A 23,328-nucleotide genomic window follows, 5' to 3' on the forward strand; every position below is an offset into this window, starting at 1 on the left:
GACATATATCAAGAGGAATAACAGTGACTTAATTTTTTATTTTTTGAGGGGATGAGCGAAAGAAATTACATTTCTTTAATATTTATAACTACTGGAGAGAATGGTTCGTCTGATTATCGTTTGGAACTGTTCTGTGTCACCACGTTTAAACAAAGGAGGAGCAGGTGTACTGGTTTCAAAGATGAAAAAAAAGATATGTTATTTATATTATTCAGACTTTAAACAAACATATAAACGTCTTCATCCTCCCGGTTTTTTCTGGGCTGACTCTGTCGTTATAGTGTCGCTGCATGCTGAAGGTCCGCGGCTTAAAGTGCATTTTTAAACTCAAGATTTTTATTGTATCGCGAGAGCAGGGCACGGAAGGGGGGAGTTTGGGGAAAGTTGAGCTGAGCAGGGATGAGGAAAGACCTCAGCTGGAAAGGAGAGACGCAGTGAGTTTTACCATTCTCATCCTCTGGAATGCATCAGCTAACTTATCTGTGCACAATTCACGCACAATTGGATGCGCTCGGGCAGACTTCAAAAGTTGCATCTATTTATAGCCTAGGAGCCTAAGCGACGGTTTTCAGTGGCTTTTTTTCTTTTCCACAGTTTGCTCCTACACGTTTTTTTGTTTTTTTGATTGTTTTTGTTTTGTTTTGTTTTTACCTGCAAGTCAAAGTGCAGACAGTCCTCTGTCGAGTCCCAAGCGAATCTCCTATTCGGGAGACAAGGTAAGGAATTGGTGATGATTTTTTATTTTTTTTTGCATGCTTTTGCAAACCTATCACCACCAACCCAGTGACAACAGCAGAGTGTTTTTTATTTGGTTTTTTGCCCACGATTTCTTGCAGTCTCCACTGTCTCCTTTCAAAATGTTTTTTCCCCTCCTGCATTTATTGTTGTGCAGCTTTGACTCCAGACAGGAGAGGTCGACGGGGCTGGGAAACTACATAAGGTGATTTTTCTTCACTGAAGTCGTACACTTGAGAGTGGAAATGACAGAAATTAAGCGTGGAGGACGGCTGCTGCAGTTGGCCGTGACTGTGGCTTTACTGTCGCTCTGTGCCGAGGCTAAAGACGCAGCAGAGGTGGCAGATACCGAAATCACTGAGTTGGCGACGAAGCAGACCGACACCAGAGCCAGTAGGGCCAAGAGGAGGGGAGGGACGGACGTCCTCAGAGGGTAATGTGGTTCTAATAATCCGGCAAAGTCAGTTTTGGAAATCTTTTCTTTTCTTTTCTTTTCTTTTAAACTTGGAGCAGGTGTCTGTCCTCACATGTTAATTGGTGTGTGTGTGTGTGTGTGTGTGTGTGTGTGTGTGTGTGTGTGTGTGTGTGATTTTGTGTATTTTTAAAAAGGCAGACTGGGACCCATGAGTGACATTGTCTGTGATGGGAAGTTTGGAGAAAAGGTTTAGTAATTAAATACTGGCAAGAATATCACATTCCTGCTGACTGCAATAATAAATTACATCCAAACAAAGGAGGCCATTGGTCGTGTGGCTGTGGCAGAGAGAGAGAGAGAGAGAGGGGGAGAGAGAAAGAAAGAGAGTAACAGCCTAATCCTCTTTCTAGCCAAAAACACCACACCCCAGTTGTGGATAAATCACATCTGCAGCTGTACACAGTGGGTCACTGCTGGAGAGGTTTTGTGTGTGTGTGTGTGAGAAAGAGAGAGCGACAGAAAGGAAAGACAGACAGGAGGAAACCAATACAGAAAAGAAAGAACGTTTGTGTTCAGTGATGACAGCAAACAGCTGATGAAGGTCACACAACTCAATGAGCATTCTCCACAGGCATTTTTATTTGACATGCTTTAAGTTAATCTATCTGAACATCTGGGTTCAGTGCAGGAAGTGCATACAGGCTGCATACTGTGTCATGCAGACTTACCACTGTTTCCAACATCCAAATGGCTTCATTTGTCTGGTTTGAGTTACAGTGTACATTATGTATATACTGACCCCTTGGTCAATGTATGCAAAGTGATTATAAGTTCACATATGTCGACCTGCTCAACATCTGTAGGTGGGAGGACGGACTAGGTGTTCACTTTCATGTCAGATAAAACATTTTTGTGTACAGGTGCAGTAAATTTCTTATAGTGGCTGTGCTCACATCATAGCATATTCCAGTGGTTCCCTACATTGTTTTACACACGAACACCAGACAGCTTTATTCGATACTTAAAAAGTTAAGAAATGAAAGAATTAGTTCTGTCATTTGTGCAAGGGAACATCAGATCCATGTGAAAAAAGCTTGGGAACCACAGGCACACACAAGAACTTTCTAAGTAAAAGCAATGGACAGCTTGTGTTTTTTTTTTTTTTGAGGACTGTTAGGATATGATTCAGGCAGTTCCTTTGTACATACAAAAGATTGTGATTAAGATTGTCATTTACTTCTACAGTAATACATGGCTTATTACTGGCACATGGTGACAAAAAATTTGGTATTAAGTGAGAAATGGGGTGACAATGAGAAGTCGAGATGAAGGTGGGTTGCAAAGCAGCTTGCAGCTTGCAGATGTGCAGCTACTGTTTCTGGGCTAAAGAAGCATAAATAGTTCACTCTGTGTGGTTTTTACCAAGTGAAGTTCTACAAAGTATGTTGAGCCTTGTGTACAGGTGCAGTGGACTTGGTTTCAGATCAGCTCATCAGGTGATCAGCAGGGATTACAGGTTATCTTTACTTTGTGGCTCACCTGATCTATCACTATGCCTGATTGTTAGTATTTTTGGGAGGGTCTCAGTGTTTGTGTATTTAACAAAATATGGATGCTGTGCTTGGACAACACAGACAGATCCCAACTACCATTTTATTAAAGTGTCCATGAGCAGTGTGCCATTATTCCTGCCACCTGTTTTAAAAGCTTCAAGAAACAGACCATCAGTTTCAATAATATGTAGACAATAGAGCAGGGCGATATGGCCAAAAATATTTATCACGATATATATTTGAAAATTTGCGATAACGATATAACCGACGATATAATTGATGCGAGACAAAATACAACTCCACAACATGACTAGCGCAAAAAGACAACCTTCCATTTATTTTCACTTAAACAAGAAGCTGGTTTTTATGTAATTAAAAGCTTTATAAAAATGTAACAGTGCAAATGCAAATTCCTTGCTGAAAATTTAACCAAAAGGCATTTCCAGTAGAAATGGGCTGATATATCCTGAGCATAACCATGTATAATATCCACTGAAGTTAAAAAGAGGTGCTTTGCAACATTAAACTGCAGTGTGCAGTACGTATTTTTCGGACCATGAGGTGCACGGGATTCTAAGGCACATTAAGCGAAACAAAGCAGTCAGATAAATCAAACTTTATTCAACTCATTCTTCTTGCTTCCTCCACTTCTGTACCATTGATTCATTAATGTTGAATTCTCTGGCAGCTGCTCTATTCCCATGTTGTTGCAGTATATGAATGACTAACCTCGTATTGTGGATGGATTATCTCAGTTGTTCTCCTGACTGAAGTTTGGTCCGTTTACAGCATCCTGCCATGCGATTGCATTTGTCTCTAACTATCAGGAACTTTAACGTTAACTTTTATAAGTGGAAAAGTGTTAGTGTTCGTCCTCCAGCTTCACTGTTTATGTTATGCTAACATAGCTGTGTCGCTAGCGATCAGGTAGCACATCATTATATACCAGCTAGCCCAACTTCAGTAACCCTACAAACGTCACTGCTTTTTAGTTTCCTGTCTTCATTTATGTTGGACGTGATAGCAGAGCTGTACGTTTGAATTTTTCCAGAAATCTCTGTCAGAACATGCAATATCATGCTTAGGTAACTACCGAAACTAGCGAGCTAACTTCCGCTAGCTTCCTGCTAACTTCTAACTCCGTTAAATGTAATAAATTTTGTTTTCATGGATGCCTGGAAGTTAAACTTCATAGTTTCACCTGGTTAAGCAGCAATGGTGATCGTTTTATTAAAGATGAAAGAATTGAGACAGTTTTTAACTCTCAGTGATGCTGCAGTGTTCGTTTGACCTGAAGCATACGGAGTTTAGGACCCAGATTACTCCCAGATTTAAGAGCATCTTAGTCCGACAAATACGACAATAACAACGGCCGCTTGCATGTTCTGCAAAAAAATGTGCTTTGTCGTGTATCTGACGGACAAACACCAAACCAGTTCCACATCACTGAAGTTGCACCATTTTTACAAACCAATTCTGGTTCATCTGTTTCACTCAACAATCGGCCATGTGCGTATGAAAACAAAGGCACTGCGCATGCGCGTTTTACTCATTCTATCGCGATATTTCATTTTCCTATCGTTGCCTAACATTATACCGGTATTACCGTGAACGGTATAATATGGCCCAGCCCTAGTAGACAAGTAAGTAATATAGAGTAATTAGTGTTTGGTGTGCCAAATTTCAAGCCCACTTGGACAGATCTTCGATATATATCTTAATTAAAGGACTTGTCTTGAAAATACTTGAGTTTTTTTGACATGGATCATCACTTTTTGATCGTCTGCAGCCCAAATGTGTGCGGCTCAAGAAACAACGCCTACTGCTGCCCAGGTTGGAAGACTCTGACTGGAGGAAATCAGTGCATTGTTCGTGAGTATCACCTCTATTAGTCTACTTGCACTTTTCATTGTCAATTTTAAATCAATTTTTGCCATAAATTTCAGTTATTATTTATTTTATCCAAAATTTATTTGGTCTATTTCTCTGGCTGTGGTTACTTTTTCAGGTATATTTTGTCATTAATTGTATTGACTCCACATTTTGCTCTGTCAAACTTCACCTGCCTTCACTCACTTAGTAGACAAGAGAGTCTGAGAAGCTGTGTGATTGCAGCGCTGGCTGGATGCCGGTCGCAGCTCTAATGACATTGTTTAGCAGTGGGGTTCATGGAGTAGGATTCAGTGGCTGGACTCTACCTGATGGGAGCTGGGGGGGAAGTGGACCATGCCAACAAAAGTCTGTGGGAAAGAGAACAACAGAGCAACACAGACGACACCAACTGAAAACACATAACATTTATGGTAACAAAACTCACAGAAGAAAATAGCGCAGCAACGTTGCCAAGTCAGCTTCTACAAGTAAAGCACGATCAGGGCAAAAAGAAAGATTTGGCCTTCTTTGGACTGTGGTCTGTGTTTGAAATATTACAGAAGAGAGTTTAGCATGAGGTTAAGATGAGCGCTTTAGCTGCAACAACTGAAATTCTAACCTGAAATTCAAAACCGGCAGCGGACAGGCTGACAAGCAGCAGACCCACAACATCAGAATTTCTCGAACGCAAAATAAAGTCAAGTCCTGGCGCCGTGACGTGAGCGTTGCTTTGTTATTTGGCCTTGTTTTTTCTTTGACCGAGTATCATTTTCTCATTTGCAGCCATCTGCCGGAGTTCATGTGGAGATGGTTTCTGCTCCAGACCCAATATGTGCACCTGCCCCAATGGTCAGATCGCACCATCCTGTGGATCCAAGTCAGGTCATTCATTCACCTCCATTTTCATATACTTTCTTCTGAATCAGCTCCATTGAAGTGTTATTAGTTTTGTAATATATAATGTGGGTGGCTGGAATGGGGGGGGGGCAATAGACAAAGATAATTATGATTTATGCAAATAGGAGTAATGGATGACAGAAAATATGCCATCTTATATAAATTTTCTTTTATTACAGAAATTGCAATCGAATTGATTTTTTGGCACTTAAAAAAAATCACAGTTGTTTTTCTCTCCTTATCATGAGTAATTGGCACCAGCTTACGTGTACTAGCATATGAGATAGCAGGGCAAAGAACCTGAACGCATCCCTTTTAACTGCCTAAGACTGAAGCAACTGATATATGTTGCAATCACATCCTTGATACTAGCGGCCGGTCCTGTGGGTTTTGTGAACGGGTGTGTGTAAGTGTCGACTGGGAGTGTGTATGCTTTGGAAGATGTCCACCATCAACATCTTCTCTATGTCGCTCCCTTGCAGCTCACCGCACTTCAACCTGGTGTGCTCATCTGTTTACACACCATAAATTTTTTTAGGAAATATCTAGAAGCATAACGTTTAAGAAACATGGTTCAGTGTCAGTTTTGTTGATGTCGTAAATATAATCTGCAGCATGTGTTTGGATACACTGAACTGAACCCTAACGCTGGTCTGTGTTCATGTGTGTGTATCTTTGTCTTGTTCTTCCCACAGTCCAGCACTGTAACATTCGGTGTATGAATGGGGGATCATGTGCAGAGGACCAGTGCTTGTGTCAGAAGGGCTATGTGGGAAACCACTGTGGACAACGTAAGGCTCATAATAAAACACATTACTCTGAATAACTTCATCATTATCTGCCTCCTTTTTAATTCTATTTCTTAGAGTTTCTTTTTTACCCTCAAGCTTGTAATAGTGCTATTTAGTAAAACTTAGCATCAATAACATTGAGGCCCTCTAGAAGCAAGTCTGGCAACTCTTATTTGGGTGGAAAAAAGAGCTAATGAATGCAAGAACAGAATTTATTGTCTAATTAAAACACTGTGTATAGTCATGTGAAAAAGCCTTACTGCTTTCAAGGGAAATCAGAGAATAAGTAGCACTCAGGTGCTGCTAATCAAATGAACCTGATTAACTGATCATCAGCAAGTGTGAGCACTGTGGAAGCAGAGGTTTTGGCAGATTTCTGTTCTGAGCATTGAGATGTGTGTTAACACAGCGCCACAATCGTCCCAAGACTGGACAGACAAGCTAATCACAAGGTCAGAGAACAGCACAGATTAAGGTTGAAAATTTGCATCTTAACAAATCAAAGGAATTCTGGAATAATGTTTTTTGTGCAAGTGCGACCAGAATGGAGAGGTTTGGCCGTAATTTACAGCACCACATTTGGTGAAAACCAAACACTTAACACCAACTGCGAAGCATGGTAGAGGAGAGGTGATGATTTGGGCTTGTGTTGTGACCTGGGTGCCTTGCAGCCATTAAGCTGACCATGAACTCTGAATATCAAAGTATTCTAGAGTCAAATGAGAGGCCATCTCTCTGACAGCTAAAGCATCATTATTCTGACAGTATACAGCATTGAATCTGCAATAAAATGGCTTAAAAAGAAAACACTTGAGGTGCTGCAGTGACCCAGTTAGAGTCTGGACCAGCGGTCCCCAACCTTTTTTGCGCCACGGACCGGTTTATGTCCGGCAATATTTTCACGGACTGGCCTTGAAGGTTTCGCAGATAAATACAACAAAATAAACCAGTAGCGGTACCAAAAAAAAGAAGATTTATTCATAACACATGGGAAAAGACCCAGGGAAACCGAGTTAACGATAAAAACGATTAAAAAGTAATGATTTTAAAACGATAAAAACCATGAATTTCACAGCCGAGCCTCAACTCTCGTGGCTCGGTACCAAACGACTCATGGACTGGTACCGGTCAGTGGCCCGGGGGTTGGGGACCGCTGGTCTAGATATCAGCCTCCTTAAAATATTGCTGCAGGACCTTAAGAGAGCAAAGTATAATCAGATGCCTGGAAACCTCAATGAACTGAAGCAAACACTGTAAAGAAGAGTGGGTCAGAAATTCTACACAACAATGTGAGAAACTAATAATATCATACAGCTTATTTGGTATTAAATCATGAGTTATGAGTCCCGTGAAAATATTCTTTTTCACATGACTGTGCTTACTAAATTTCACTATAGAAAAGGATCACTGTGTGTAGGTTGGGTGTCTTTTTCCCATGGTTTTAAAGCTAAGAGTATGTGCCTAAACTTTTGATGCTCATTTCTTGCTCCACCTAACCACAACTAGTGACATCATTGTGTTACTGAATTCCTTCACTTTGCATCAGTTATATTTGGTGACACTCTACAAAAACAAAATCCTGGCCCCGTCTACACAGCGGTGTCCTCCTGTTGTGACATTGTCGATTTCTCTCTCTTCTCCAGCGGTATGTGAAAATGGCTGTCTCAATGGAGGAAGGTGCGTGGCTCCCAACAGATGTGTATGCACGTACGGCTTCACCGGAGCTCAGTGCGAGCGAGGTAATGAGCGCCACACCGCATTACTCTGGATTTTCCTCCTTCACTTTACATGAAACTGTTCCTGTGCTCTACATTCACTTCTCACTGCTGCTGAAGTAGTTTTTAAAGGCGCACGTGCTGCTTCTTTAAAAACGTGACTTGATGTTGAGTGGTGGTTGTGTTTTTTTGTTTTTTTTGACTGAAGGCAATTCCTGCTTAGTCATGCCATCGGCTCCAGGAATGTGGTTTGTTGTGGAACATTTGCATTTTAAGCTCAAGCTCAGAAATTACCATTATTTTCCACATCTGCTCTGAAACAACGCTTTGGGGAATGTAATGTCTTTCTAAATGTGAGCTGTTTGTTAACTGAAGACCTCCCAACCTCCTGTGGTTGCTCTCTGGCACATGTGAGCAAAGTCTCCAAAGTATACAAGCACACGCAAACCAAGGGCAGCCTGCAATGTGTTTGAACAAAAATGTGAGCATTTTTTCAGTGTACGTGTTTTGTGCTTGTGCTGACGACCTTTAGAGGTCAAAATGGTGACCTACTAAAACTAATATTTGGATTAGAAGCCGAGATCCTAATTATGCTTGGGAGGCCTGTCAATTAAGTCCAACTGAAGATGTGCCTATTGGTTTACTTTAGTATGTTCATTAGCCTGTATCTAATAACAACTTATCTGGCTGCTCAACACTTGTCTGCTGGGTTTCTACTCTTTGCTGCGGAGTCTTTGGAGTGTTTGTGAGATTTTGCAGGAATGTAAATTAAGCCTTTTTTTCAACAAATTAACTTGTCAATAGTCATATTTTTCAAGAAACACAAAAAAGCACAAGGAAAAAACATGTTTTGTCTTATATAATTATTTCTGACAAAATAATTATGCACTGGGAGGGAAGGGGGCCATAACTTTTTTAACTGTTTGATTCGCCATGTAAGGTGATGAGAATTCAAGGAGATGATGCATTTTTAAATGAGTGAAACAGGTATACTTGCGTATTTCAGGCAGCTACTTAGAGACCACCTTCCAATTTCAGTCAGGTTCTTAACATAGTGTAATATACTGTATGGAGTTATCCATTTATGCCATTGCCAGTTCATGTTTAGCCAAAATCTAAGATGATGAAAGCCAGAACAAATCAATAAAAGTGATGATTTTGTAGTGATGAGTATAAATAGTGGAAAAATAAAAAATAATTCATCTCTACATCTTTTCTTTGATAATATGCATCTTTTTCTGTGTGTTATTGTTAGCTTCAACTGTTGTCAGCACTTTGAAGATGTCCGTTTAGGATATGAATGAAACAGCTCAGAATTACAAGCTAGCTAACTGTATTTCACTGAATTAAAATGTATTTTCAACTTTTAAGGGTAATGTGGGATGATATTTTTCCTCTATTTGATTGACTTTTTAGTGAGAAATAGTGGATAGAAAATAAATAGAAATCCATAAATTTTCTTTTTGGCTATTCTTCTGGTATTTTGTTGGGCCCAGTCTGGGAACTGATAGGCTATCATCTGATGATAGAGCCTTAAATAGTATTTCTGGGCTTGTGGTCTAGCCAGGCAGATATCTGACCCGAAACCTTCTTCAGGTAACTTTTTTTACACTCACTAGCTACTTTGTTTGGTACACCTATTCAGCTGCACAATTATGCTATCTAGTATGCCAATCACATGGCAGGAACTTAATGTATTTAAGCATGTAGACATGGTCAAGATGACCTGCTGAAGTTCAAACTGAGCATCAGAATGGGGAAGAAATGTGATTTAAGTGGCTTTGTCATGTGGCATGCATCAGAAACTACTGATCTACTGCGATTTTCCTGCAAAACCATCTCTAGTGTTTACAGAGAATGGTCCAAAAAAAAAAAAAGGTCCAGTGACTGGCAGTTCTCTGGGTAAAATGTCTTGTTGATATCAGAGGTCAAAGGAGAATGGCCAGACTGCTTTGAGCTGACAGGAAGGCAACAGTTTGGGTATGCAGAAGAGCATTTTTGAATGCACAACATGTTGAACCTTGAAGCAAATGGACTACAGTAGCAGACGGCCACACCAGGTATCATTCATGTCAGCTAAGAACAAGAAACTGAGGTTTCACACTCAAGCTCACCAAAATTGGCCCACAAGAAGCTTGGAAAAGTGTTTCCTAGCTTAATGCCAATTGAGCATTGTTTAAAACTTTGCACTAAAAATCCAGGTAGTTATGAAGGCAAACGAGGCTCCGGTCCAATACTAGCAAGGTGTACCTAATGAAGTGGCCAGTGAATGTATATTTATAGAGATTAGGTCATAATTAAGTGAAGCAGAGAAAGTTGGCTGATGCATTCAGTGGCATTTTTGGTTAAGCTACTTTCCCTGGAATTTCCTTGGCTATAATCCATTACCTCCCAAGAGAAAGACATTGTGCTCTCACATAAATACAAACAGATGCATAAAGTACATGTATACATACACCCCACAGGGTTTTCTTAATGTAGTTTACAGAACGGTGTCCCGTTATGGCTCTGTCTTATCGCATTAGCAAGAACACAAGCTTTCCACACACGTCATGTGACCAGAAGTCACTAAATTCAGGAGGTCGAGGTTTTCACGGCTGTAGCGTTATCATGACGTTGTCATGGCTCAGCATGAACATACTGAGCTGTGTGTGCTAAACTGGCTGGCGATCTGCTGACCAGTCGTCCCACCACCAGGCACAGCTGACTGCAGTGGAAATGCAGTCTGGTACATGAACGTGTTCTTTGTTCGTTGCAAATATGATTAAGGTTGGAATGTGGAATTGGTGATTGCATGCAGGGCTCCGTGCTCCGGCTGTAGAGTCATTTAACTGTGGAGCAATAAAGTCGAGCTTTCAGTATGACACCATTGAGACGGTGGGGAAAGACTGGCCTGAAATGGTGCTACACGTGAGTTACACAGTCAACAAGTCAGCAGCCAGAGCACAACAGGGAAGTGGGTCAATCAGCTGAGGGGCTCTCTTAGCATCTCACTGACACCCCCAAGTGTGTATGTCTGTGTGTGTTTGAGTTCAATTTGTTAGTCCGGGGAGGATGAAGAAATCTGCTGACATGCCATTAGGGAAGGCCCCACCCAAATATTAAGACCCATAACACGTGCAATGAAACACACACATGCACAAATCTCACAAACATATGCAAATTACACACACATAAAAGCATGTAAGGTGGTGTTCATAATGAACACCATCTGCAAGGGAAAAACTTAGGAAGGGTGGATATGGAGAAGGTGTGCAGATATCTTTGTGTATGTGTTCCTGGAGTTAATCCAGGAAACTCTTTTACCCACTTCCCGTCGTGCTTTCCCTCGTTTCTTTTCTCGATGATGCTGTTATTGTGCATAAACTCGCCGGGCACTGAGGGAGCATTTCTATTGTGTTCTAAAAGTAACCAAACCTCAAAACAAACACCAAAGAGCTAACGAATCAGAGTCAACGCAAAGTCTTGAATCTAAGATACTTTTTTACTGAAGGAGCTAAAGCAGCTACTCCAAAATGTTCCCACCACATTTTTCCAAACTAGGGCAAAAACAAGAGTAACATTTTGCAAGTTTTGCTGTGTTTTTGAGATCATCGCTGGCTGGAGTGGGGATGAGGAGTTGGGACATGGGCAGAATTTTTAAGTGTGTGCATGTGTGCGTGAGCGTGTTTGTGTGTGAGCACGTGCGATTACTCCCAGATGTACAGGACATGGGTGGATCCCCCAGCTGTATGCAGTTCACAGAGAGACAGTAAGATGACGGATGAAATGACACCATTTTCACCCTACAGCTGTCTGCCTCTCCCTGTTTACCTCAGCTGACTGTTTAAGTGCAGTGCTTGGATCTATTTTATCTTGTGCTCAGATCTTTCGCCTTAACACTCACTCACTCTCCTCAGCTAAGAGCTGTAATAAGCAGATATCAAGTTAGATTGTGTACTTAGAGCATTGTGAATAAGACATAACAACCTTTTTTTTTTTTATGAAAAGAGAAACCTGAGTTCTCTTTATACAGCCTGTTGCACTCACTCAGCCTGGGCTCCATGTGAAAACTTTCCATAGCTCCTCAAACTGCTTTGCCTACATAGAGATTTTCGCTTTGTTATTTTAGATGAGGCACACAGTGTTAGATAGAAAATAAGGCTCACAGTTAGTTAAAACAGAACATTCTTGATTAGTAGATCTCTTAAGTAACGTAGGCAAAATTTCTGTGTTAAGAAAATAGAGTGAAAGCAGGAAATACTGGAGAAAATTCCCCCCTGAATATATCTTTTTTAAAGCAATCTTTGGCTTTCTAGTCTAGATTTTCACAAAAAAAAAAATCATTCCACTCCTGTCAGCACTGGCTCTTTGATCACTTGCAAAATTATAACCATTTCCTTCTGTTGGAGATTTCATAGTTCATGCTTTTTCCCCTCTCACCTCGATTATTGCAGTTCTTTTTGTGTAGTCAAGCCTTATCTCTCCTGCAGTTTGGAGACCATATCACCCCTGTGCTGGGCTCTCGTCACTGGCTACCAGTGAAGTATAAAAATTGGTTTTATGATTTCTTCTTTTGTTTTTAAAGCAGTGGCACCTATTGATACACCGGGATTTAATTGATATCAATAGTGATCCTGTTTATCAATACTGATACTTATGAATACTTGTATTGATAACATGCAACATAGGCAACATAGCTGTGATTTTAATAACATCATATGGCTGGTTTTGCAACTCTTGATACAAACCGAGTTAAGCACAACTTTGCCAACTTTCAAGGTGACTAGAGAAGATGATAACATTTGAAGACATTGAAGCGTCAGCAATTTTTGAAGTGTGATAAACAACTTTATTGCTTGACGAGCACACTTCGGCTAGTGGTCTTCATCGAGGTCATCATGTTCTCACTCTTGATGAGTTAGCAAGCTAATGTCAAGCAGGTATTGAGGTTTCTTGCATGGCGCAATGCACACATTGCTTGAGAGTTGTGTGTTTGAGTATTTGTGTTTGTAGACATATCCGTCAATTCTGATCAAGCTACAACAGCAGCAGTATACTAGCAACCAAAGTAACGAAAAATAGCTTTTTGCCAACTGGTGCAGAAATACTGATTTTCCCCTCACGACCATTGATTGCCAGATGGTTGCAGACTGGTCTCTAGATCAGTGTGACCAGGGCCTTATTCAACTGATTCTACATTGTTACCATGATTGTCCATTTTATAGCAATTCACAGTTGTTGTTAGCTTTTGGCTCGTGACCATACAATACTTTCACAATGCAAAAGAATCTAACTTGACTAGTTGTGTTTTTTCCTGCTTGGTATTGTTTACCAGTTGTGGACAGGTTGGTCTTGATTAAGCTAAAGCTTTAGAAGTGAAGCCTGATTAATTATTACTGCCTTTGTTACTTATTGAAGTTCAAGCTCTGGCTGCCGGGCTGAAGTCTGCATACCTTTAGCTCTACCATCACTCTGGGTTCTTTGCTAGCTTTGTGTTAGCATGCTGTCTTTGCAGATGCTTGCAAAGAGCTGATGTTGAGTTAGCAGCAGTGGAGTTGTTTTTGTCCTGGACTTTTCTACTTTACCATCACATTCTTGTCCTTCTGTGCAATAAAAAAAATAAAGGTTATGTACACATCTCCACTCCTCAGAAGTTACAGTCTGCTCAACCATTTTCCTCCTCCCAACATATTTTAACAATGACTGCAAATGCTGAAATTTTTTAGTTTCACAAATCCGATCCACATTAGAACTGGCGAGCTCTGCTAGAGCAAGCAAGCTGCACAGCTTCGCATTTACAGAATCTCATATTTGCAAGTGTCTTGTTAGGTCTTGTTAGGTTGCTGGTGTTTTCCACTGCTATCTATCTGCAGTCTAGCTGCTTTTTTCAATAAAAATGTTATGAAGAGACATTTATTCAAATCAGATGTGATCGCTCGACTGGCAGCTTCATTATTAGAGGATAACTTGTAAAACATGAATTATGTTAGAAGGGTAGAATATTATAGATGAATTGATTGGCTTTAATACTGACAAGCTTTTCTGCTACCTACTTATTTCGATATTTCGTTATTTCTGCTGTGCCTAGCCAATCAACTGCTGGAAGTGCTTTAATTTACTACTCACATGGGTGAGTTTAGACCCGTTTTTTATCAGAGCACCCCTAAAAAAAATATTAATAGTATTAATAACTTTTTCCCCCTAACTTTTCCATTGATGACAGTACAGGATAGGATGAAAACAGGTTTTATGTCCAGTATTGTTGATGTCATGATGTTACAGTGCACTCACACAGAGGTGTTGCTGCTTCAACAGCCTGGCTTGTCATTAATTGCTTAATAAGACTTTCATTGCTGCGGCAGAAAGAAGACGAAGAGGTAATCTAATGACACAAATCAATGATGCAGATTTAAAACACACTTTAACTGGAATATAGCAAAAAGTTCAAACTCTTCTCATAATTGCATTGTTATGCATATAAAGTGCCTATTTTGTTTAAATTGTTCTCTAAATAGTGTTAATATTAGCTAACGTAGAGTAAAACATATTTGGAGTTGCCAGCCAAGGAGCTGATATACTTTATTACTTTTGTTTGCTAAAAAATGTTCATTCCTGTTCTGATCAAATTGGGCTTCAGTTTTTGTTTACAGTACAACTCCAGATCCAGGTGACAGCAAGTTAAAATGATCTTACCTGTTTATGTCCAGCAAAAGCCTGTATTCAGTTTTAATATTGCTATAAACTGATACTGATCCGTTTATGTCTTTTATTCACTGTCATGTTTAGTTTTTGGGTGATAGTACAAAGAGTGACAGAGGAGTATAGAGAGGGAAAAAAGGGAGAGAGCAAAATGAAAACAGCAAAGAGAGAGAGCAAAAAGAAACAAGAGTAAACGTAGACAAACTCACCCAAAATTATAAAGCTGTAGCTTCTGTTTGCCTAGCTAGTTGAGTGAAGAGGATGGACAGGAAGAACGAGGGAGCAAATCGTGAAGTTAGCTGGGAAAAAAAAAGTTATTTTTCACAAAGTAGTTTTTCATGTACTTCATGGATGCTTTGCATGTTTTGCAGTAGGACACTTAAAAAACGCCACTGGACATTGTAAACAGAGCGTATTGATATGAATGGTAGCATTTTACAGGATTCATACCACTGTAAACATGGCATGAACAGGATGATTGCCACTACACTGATGAGACGGACTATAACACTATTCTCCTGTGCTGATTTGGCATAATAAAGGAAGGGTTTTTGTGAATTGGTAAAAGAACTTTGTTACCAATTTGCTTCATGTGCAGGTCTGGGGTGATTTCCAGTGTCTGTACTGAATATTGCTACTTTATGTGACTGATGATTTGGTGGGCTGCTTCTATGTGATTAAAACACTGCATGTTTTGTGCATGTTTCTCATCTTGTCTCCTTTGGCACAAATGGTTCCTTATCTTCTTTAACTAAAGGCTCCACCCTAAAATAGTTTGCATTTGAAGGTAACACTGTAATGTGTATCTAAGTAAATTTAGGTTTGTAAATGTGAAAAGGGTTGATTACATTTGTAAACAGCATGTTCCATTAATAATAATTACTAGGAACTGCTGACATTATGATTGGGAGCTGAGCCCCCCTAAACTTTTGAACCTAGAATCACCCCTGCTGTACAACATATGTAAGTTATTTCTTTTTCATTATATAGTATTTTTTGCAAAAAGGTGAAGTCGTGTTACAATGTGTGCTTGGATTTGTTTTGCTAAAGGTCCCATGAATGTACTACAGCATGAAAAATTAAACCAATGAAGAGGTAGAGCCCTCGTTTGCCTTTCAGATTGCATCTAAGGTGTGGGCTGCCTCTCATATCCTATGAGCAATCAGGGAGCAACATTCAGCACAAATTTAAATTAATTAAACTGGGAATTAACACAAAAATGGCAAAACATGGGAGTGTCGCACTGAGTTGTGTTTAGCCTGCAGTCTGATTGTTGACTTTTTGGTAACTTTCAGGTTATTATTGTTCAAGAAAGAGACATTATCCTGGAGTGTCTCATGGAGGTTTTCCAAAATAGAAATACTCAAGTAAAGTACAAGTATCTTCAAACTGGGCTTGAGTAAATGCACTGCGCTACTTTCAGCTGCTTGTTGGAGGGAGAAGTAGACAAAGAATCAAAAGCATTTGGTCTCCAATTGAGCCTGAGCAGGAGGGGAGTGAGAAAGAGAGATGACCCAGTTCTGTTTCACACAGTACTGGTGCCAGAGGCAGAGAGACGGTGGAGGCTGGGGTGCACGTGACGGGACTGGGCTGGGCCCCGGTCCACATGGGAAACTCACAATGTCTCGTTTGTTTTAAACGACTGCGCTGTTGGAACTGCTCTCCCTTTTTCCTTACTGTCTGTTGTCTGCTGTGAAATGTGGAAATGATTTTTGTCTTTGGCTCATGTCCAGATTCTTTTGGGAAAGATGTATCCCCCTCCTACCCTTTTTTTTCTGTGCCCCTATCTCTGTTCCATCTTCATCTTCCAGGCCTTCACCTGATAAGAGTAAATGATTGTGTAAACTCCTTGGGACTTGTAAGGAGAGAGTGGAAAAAAGAGGGGTTAGATAAAGCAAGGAGTCGGCTCTAGGGAATCTGATTTGAAGGGAAGGAGAGATGAATAGTCTTGATGGAGGGACTTTCTTTACACTCTGTTATTTATTATTAGCCTTTTAGTTTTAATTCTAGGCTGTAGTAGCTAGTGTGGAAATCACCTACTGTGTTCCACAGACACACCCTTGCCAGCCAGCCAGCCTCCGGTGGCTTTAGGGATGATGATCTATACCCTAGATTGTGGATTATTAAGAAAATCGCAAAAGGTAGCAAACTGCTGATGGTAAATGTGACATTTTACAGAATAGCAGTAGCATCGGTAACTAATGAGCCGGTGATCATATAATAGAAGCAACAGACTGATTTTTCTTGTCCTTACTTGTGTCCGTTGCTCTCCATAGCCGCCCACACAACTTTAAAAGGTTTTCCAGACCTCTTCCCTATCTCTTGTTTTTTTCTTTCACTCACTCACATACACACACACACTCACACAGACACGCGCACACATACACACACTCACAGAGACACGCGCACACATACACACACTCACGAACAGTGCACCTGAGAGCCAGACCAATTAAAATGCCAGGAAAATACAATGCATGCTTTATGCAGTGCGTTACCGTCTGCTCTGCAGGCCCTTTATCACTTATAATCTAAGTGTGTTGTAGATGTCATGTGAGATTACATTGAGTTTGAGCGTTTGTGTATGCCAGACAGCCATTCGCTCACTCACTCAGGATAATGTTCATATGCTGTGATTTTAAGCTCCAGCTTCAACCGTTTTTTTTTGGCCTAATCTTACAACCTGTCTTTTTGCTTTGGGTTTAACAAAATCACCCTTTTACCTCTGCAGACTATCGCACCGGGCCGTGCTTTGCCTCAGTAAATAACCAGATGTGTCAAGGACAGCTCACGGGCATTGTGTGCACAAAGACTCTGTGCTGCGCCACAGTGGGACGGGCGTGGGGTCACCCCTGTGAGATGTGCCCAGCCCAGCCTCACCCCTGTCGAAGAGGGTTCATACCAAACCACCGCACCGGGGCATGCCAAGGTAAAGTCTATTCCTCTGTGTCTCTGCCTCCCAGTCTGTTTTCCTATCTTTCTTTTTCTCTGTTACACTCCCTCTACCCTCTGCGTTCTTTGAGTAGTGTGCTGCTGCTGCTGCCATCTTTTCCTTTAACTCCTTCTCCCTCCTTGTCTGCCTTCACCCCCCTCCCTCTGTCACCCCCTGAGCTCTGCCCACCATCCCTTTTCCAGAGGATTAGCTCTAATTGGGTTAAATTGGGGTGGGTGGCAGTGCCTCCCACATGTGTATGGAATGCCCGCAGACGCCCGCTGCGGCGGGACTGTCAGAGTCAGTAACACGGGTCAGTGGCGGTGCCACGTGGGAGAGCTCATTTCTGGTAAGACGGCCCTGTGTCTGCCTGCTCCAGACCCAACAACATCAGAACCTCCGCAGGGGAGGCGGACCTGAGCCAGGACCCAGAGGAACATGGAGTACTCTGAGACAGCATCAGGTCACAGCCTCCTGTAGGTTTCCAGCCTGAGACCTTCGTTTTAGTCTGTCACATTCATTAAATGAATTTCATTTAATCATCAGCATCACTGACAAAGTAACAGATTAGAAAGCTGCACAAACCTGATGGTTCAGGTCACCTCACAAATGGCGTCATCACGGCCCTCCTTTCAAGCAATATCTTTATGTACATTAGTCTTCATGTGCGTGTGATCATAAATGTATCGAACCTGATGCTTTACTGTCAGCCTTTTTTTTCTATATTCACTCCATTCCTGTGTTTTTTTACCAGTTTGGTTGCAGTTTTTGTTCATTCTGCTGGAGAAATTCCTCTCCCCCTGTTTCTTTTCGTTTTTCATACTGTTGATCTCAGGAAAGTCAGAGAGAGACTGTAAAAACAGACCCATGTACATCCAAGGCTGTTCACATTTGTGCGTTAAACTCAGTCAGCATGTGTATTGACTTCCTGCTCCTCTTCTAAGTTTATTTTACCACAATAATGTCTGTGTCCTTTTGCTGTTTCACCGTTAGAGTATTAATTCTGTGATATGCATGTACAGATGTGGATGAGTGCCAGGCCATCCCTGGCATCTGTCAAGGCGGAAATTGTATCAACACTGTTGGATCGTTTGAATGTAAATGCCCCGCTGGGCACAAGTTCAACGAGATCTCGCAGAAATGTGAAGGTAAGCAACAGTGAAGCCATGAACTGTCTGGTTTTCGGTGTCAGCTTGAATGACAGAGTAGACTTTCGGATATTTTTCAAATCCGTAAAAGTTGAGACAGTTAAAAGCCACATCCGCCAAGATGTGGTTAACTTCACCTCAGTCGTGGTAGTCTGATTATTACTTTGTAAGGAAAGACCACACGTAAGCCGCATTTTTGCCCTTCCCTTGAAAAAAACCTAATTAACGCAAAGCAGCGCTCTGGTTTCTCTCAGTAACCCCATGTAACACTCAATTTTGATGTTTGAAAGAAATGCTGATGAATTTTGAAAAGAATTTTCCCCCTTCTATACAAATGTTAAAGCTAGACTATGTAAGTTGCTGCTCCAGACTAACTCAGTCTGGTATGAACATTAGATTTGGGAGGCTAATATTGTGTTTGTTTTATTGAAATACTCATCTTTAACTTACGTCTCTTCTTTACAATACTTCTGTTTTATTGCTTTGAATGTTTCACCTTATTAAAATTCATTATTAGCATTAATTATTGCTGTCAGTTGTAATCAACATGGTTGATCTGCACCATGAATCCTAATTAGACTCAGTTTCAGGATTACTTGATAAAAACACGTTTTTCTCCCTCTGCTGTGGGACTCACATGGATTTTAATGCTTTTGCTGGAAAATTTTTACTACTCGTCCACAAATATAGGCCTAAATCGATCCTGTGAAATGTATTGTCCGTTAGACGTGTATATAACAATTTCAAGGCCTAAGCTCAGAGAAAGGTAATCGGGCACTTCTTTACTTTATGTGTGCTATTTTAATGCCCAGAAATAATTACTGGAAAACTTCTGCACTTTGTAAGAAATATTTCAAATGTGTCGAAGTCACAGCGCTATTCCTGCAGACTTTTGTGCTCCATGGTGTGCGCTTGGTGTTTAATGGTGCTAACAGAAGAGGTGCGGAGGTCCCTGGATTTGATATCCTGTGACAATGCCTCATTTCCATTGTTCCTGCCAACGCACGCTCTAGTTTTGGAGAAATTCACGTTTCAAGATAGTTTTCACTTTCCTCTCCTCTCCTCTTTCGCAGATCTGGACGAGTGCTCAAACATTCCAGGTATTTGTGGTGTGGGTGAATGCTCTAATACTGTCGGCAGCTACTTCTGCAAATGTCCCCAGGGCTTTTATACCTCAGTGGATGGATCCAGGTGTATAGGTGAGTCCCCCTGTCCCCTTTCCCACTCCAAAGAGCTGCAAGTTTCATTGTGTGTGATTTGCTTTGGTTCATAGTTGCAGTCATTATTAGGCATGACAAAAAAGGAGACAAAGCAAAAGATGCTGCTTCATTCTCTTTCCTTTTTCCACTCTATTTTGATTCTTCTTGGCACTGAAAGCAGAGAAAGGAAACTCTCCAAAGTTCCAGCTGGTAGAATTTAGGTCAATAGTCACTTGTTGAGTTAAACTCTCTTCAAGCTGTGGCGAGCACGTGATGAGAGAAGTAAAATGAAGTCTTAATTCCAGGTGACTTTCTACACAGCTGGAAAACGCTAAATCTATGTGCGTCTTCGTAAAGAAAACTCCTGTATGCTTCCTAGTTAAGCTCACTTTCGCCCTAAAACCAGAGCAGGAAAAAAATTAGGTCAGAGCAGCCACTTACACATACACGTGCATACAGCACACACGCACAAACATATGCAACCATGCAGTCACATTACTCCCCCCCAGGAGAGCGTGTTCCTGAGGAAGGAATGTCTGTGTGTTTCGTTTCCAGAAAACTTTTGCCCAAAACATTTTCGTCTGTTTCGCATGCAGTCACACTTCTCGCCCGACCCTCTTAAGACCTCGTGGTTGCTTGCGAGCAGTTCTGTGCCTGACACCTTGTCGAACTGGAGCAAGCGATCTGTAGTTTAGGCTGTCATTTTCTCCACATGAAATCTGCCCCGGATGGTCTGGGTGTGAAACAAAACATGATATATTATTTATGTTAATGCGCAACTTGAGTGTGAGTCATGCTGGCACACAGTGCCAAAAACTGCAGGATGAAGGAAGGGTTCATATAAATAGGAAATGAGGACTATTGGAAGTGGCTTCCACCTTCCAAATGATGGAAAATCTGAAGCAAAAACAACAATTTTTTTCTGATTGTACTCTTGCCAATTTGCTCAACACGCAGACAGCACATGCCATATTCCATGCGGCGCGGTTAGTTTAACCGACTTCCTGCTGTGTCGTTTCCCACAGATGCTCGTGGTGGGTATTGCTACGCCAGCCTGCTGAACGGGCGCTGCGCCAACCAAAATTCACAGCTGTTGACCAAAATGCAGTGTTGCTGTGATAGTGGACGCTGCTGGTCTGATGGGTCCACCCCTGAAATGTGCCCCATTCGTGGAACAGGTGCAGTCATTCACATGGCTTAAGTATTGTGATCTTTGTGGCATTGTTATTTAATTATACTCAAAATCAGTGCTCTTAATAAAAATGTAATAAATCTGTAAGAATCTATGGAGATTTACAATGAAAACAACAAAAACAAACTTTACAAAGAATAAAATGCAAGTTAACATACAAACTCACTTGTACACACATATTCGCACACACACTAGACAATTCAGAGCTAACCTCTATCTGTTTTTCAAATATGCTTGTTATAGAAGAGCACCAGAAACTGTGCATTCAGATACCCAGTGCACCGATACCTGATCGTGTCCCAGTGAGCCCTGACATACCCAGCATCTACCCGGTTCCATATCCTGGACCTGACATTCCTCAAATTCCAATCAAGGTCCCTGTCCAACCTGTGCAGCCTGATTATCCTAGACCACCCGTAGAACCTATACCTATACCTAGGCCAGGTATGTCCCAGCTTTTTGCCCGTGATTGCTTCATGTTTGCATGTTCAACCTGCAATTGATCTTGGATTGCCATCAACGTCCAACTTTTGATATACAAACAACCGGTACCGTTGAACTAAAAAATGAATGGCAATGAGTGTCCTTTCTCAAAGAAACCATCCTTACACAACTGCATAGTAGTATTTAGAGTTATATTAAACATGTCCAAAATCTTTGGCTTTAAAAATTCCGACATACTGTTTTGCACAACCATTATACTAATGCAGTGTTCAGATTTATCTGGCAATGTAAAACTACATATGTGCAATATGCCAGAAGCAGGTGTGTTGGCTACACTTCCTGTAAATTAAGATGTTGAACTAAACAAAAATACGATTTTTCGTTATGTTACCTCATGTTTTATTGACGAAACGCTCGCGTGATTTTGTTCTATCAGGTCCCGTAATTATCCAAACCCAGAATATCACCAACATGTGCCAGGCCTTTCGTAACCTCTGCCTGAACGGCAGATGTATCCCCACGCCAGGCGTTGGATATCGCTGTGAGTGCAACATGGGCTTCAGGCTGGACAGAAGGGGAGAGTGCATCGGTGAGTTCTGACGAGTTTTCTTAACACAAAACTCAAGGTGCATGCGTTTGGCTGTTAAATTTCATGCTTGCTTTCCAGATGATAACGAATGCGAGAAGAACCCATGCGCGCACGGAGAATGTGTGAACACAGACGGCTCTTACATCTGTCAGTGTCCTGCTGGATTCCAGTCGACCTCAACCAGAACCGAGTGCCGAGGTTACACATTTACATACATGCAACATATGCGCACTTTAAGAGTGTGTATGTTTATTCTGCTATCTGTTTCTTTTTTCCCTGCCAGATCTGGACGAGTGTGTGGCCAATGGTCGTATTTGCAACAATGGCCGCTGTGTGAACACTGAAGGCAGCTTCCACTGTGTCTGCAATGCTGGATTTGAAATTTCTCAAGATGGCAAAAACTGTCAAGGTCTGTTAACTTCTCATGTTGGTCACTTACTACTCTATGGGGTAAAGATTCCTTTAGTATTTATGACAAATGGACCATGGATATGTTAGAGGTGGTGGAAGCATGAACCATAATGGGTGAAATCATGCACAATCACTGAAAATAATTATTACTAGAGTAAACCTCTAGTGTTACTAGAGTAAACTAGGGTAAATCATTTAGTTTCCCTTTGTCCACAGACCTGGATGAGTGTCTGATCAGGAACATGTGCCTCAATGGACTGTGCATCAATGAAGATGGGAGCTTCAGATGCATCTGTAAACCTGGGTTCTATCTCGACACCAGCGGACGCATGTGTGTAGGTACGTTTGTCCAAAAGCCCACAAAGTGAAGCATCAGCAGAATGTATTTTGAGTAAGATATTCTCTTGACTGCATTTTCGCCTAGCTTGGAGGATGACTACCTCTCTGGCATGTTAATAGCTCTGTTATATGACTCTTAACACACAGGGCAAAAAATCCCCCTAAAAAGCCTTGGAAAAATCCCTTTGCTTCCTTGCACGCCAGTTGGACATAGTTGGATAGTTGGGACCCGCCTGTTTTGAGATTTCAGCAGACAGACCGCCCTAAACTTGTTGAGTGCAAAGAAGAAAAAACGATTTGGCTTTTTCTTGTTACGTGCTTTAATATGCTGTAATAGCCAACAACTATTGTATATGCCAACATCAGAAGCTATATCAAACGTTAGATGGCAACTAGAGTTTCATGGTCTCAGACA

General features: G+C 41.2%; 1 protein-coding gene across 1 annotated transcript in view; it reads left to right on the forward strand.

Moving 5' to 3' along the window:
- Window positions 1–391: 391 nt before the first annotated feature.
- The window catches only part of fbn1 (fibrillin 1), a 62,770-nt gene continuing 39,833 nt past the window's right edge, over window positions 392–23,328 (forward strand). Inside the window, exons 1-15 of the mRNA XM_040045376.1 lie at window positions 392–716; window positions 893–1,168; window positions 4,493–4,575; window positions 5,359–5,457; window positions 6,168–6,263; window positions 7,907–8,002; window positions 17,391–17,588; window positions 18,614–18,739; window positions 19,813–19,938; window positions 20,964–21,116; window positions 21,374–21,574; window positions 22,011–22,163; window positions 22,242–22,361; window positions 22,447–22,572; window positions 22,791–22,913. Coding sequence (XP_039901310.1) covers window positions 981–1,168; window positions 4,493–4,575; window positions 5,359–5,457; window positions 6,168–6,263; window positions 7,907–8,002; window positions 17,391–17,588; window positions 18,614–18,739; window positions 19,813–19,938; window positions 20,964–21,116; window positions 21,374–21,574; window positions 22,011–22,163; window positions 22,242–22,361; window positions 22,447–22,572; window positions 22,791–22,913 — 1,888 coding nt within the window. The 5' untranslated portion in view covers window positions 392–716; window positions 893–980. The remainder of the gene's footprint in view (window positions 717–892; window positions 1,169–4,492; window positions 4,576–5,358; window positions 5,458–6,167; window positions 6,264–7,906; window positions 8,003–17,390; window positions 17,589–18,613; window positions 18,740–19,812; window positions 19,939–20,963; window positions 21,117–21,373; window positions 21,575–22,010; window positions 22,164–22,241; window positions 22,362–22,446; window positions 22,573–22,790; window positions 22,914–23,328) is intronic.

Source organism: Simochromis diagramma, unplaced genomic scaffold (genome assembly GCF_900408965.1).
Source record: "Simochromis diagramma unplaced genomic scaffold, fSimDia1.1 OVJJ01000079.1, whole genome shotgun sequence".
Classification (NCBI taxonomy): Eukaryota; Metazoa; Chordata; class Actinopteri; order Cichliformes; family Cichlidae; genus Simochromis; species Simochromis diagramma.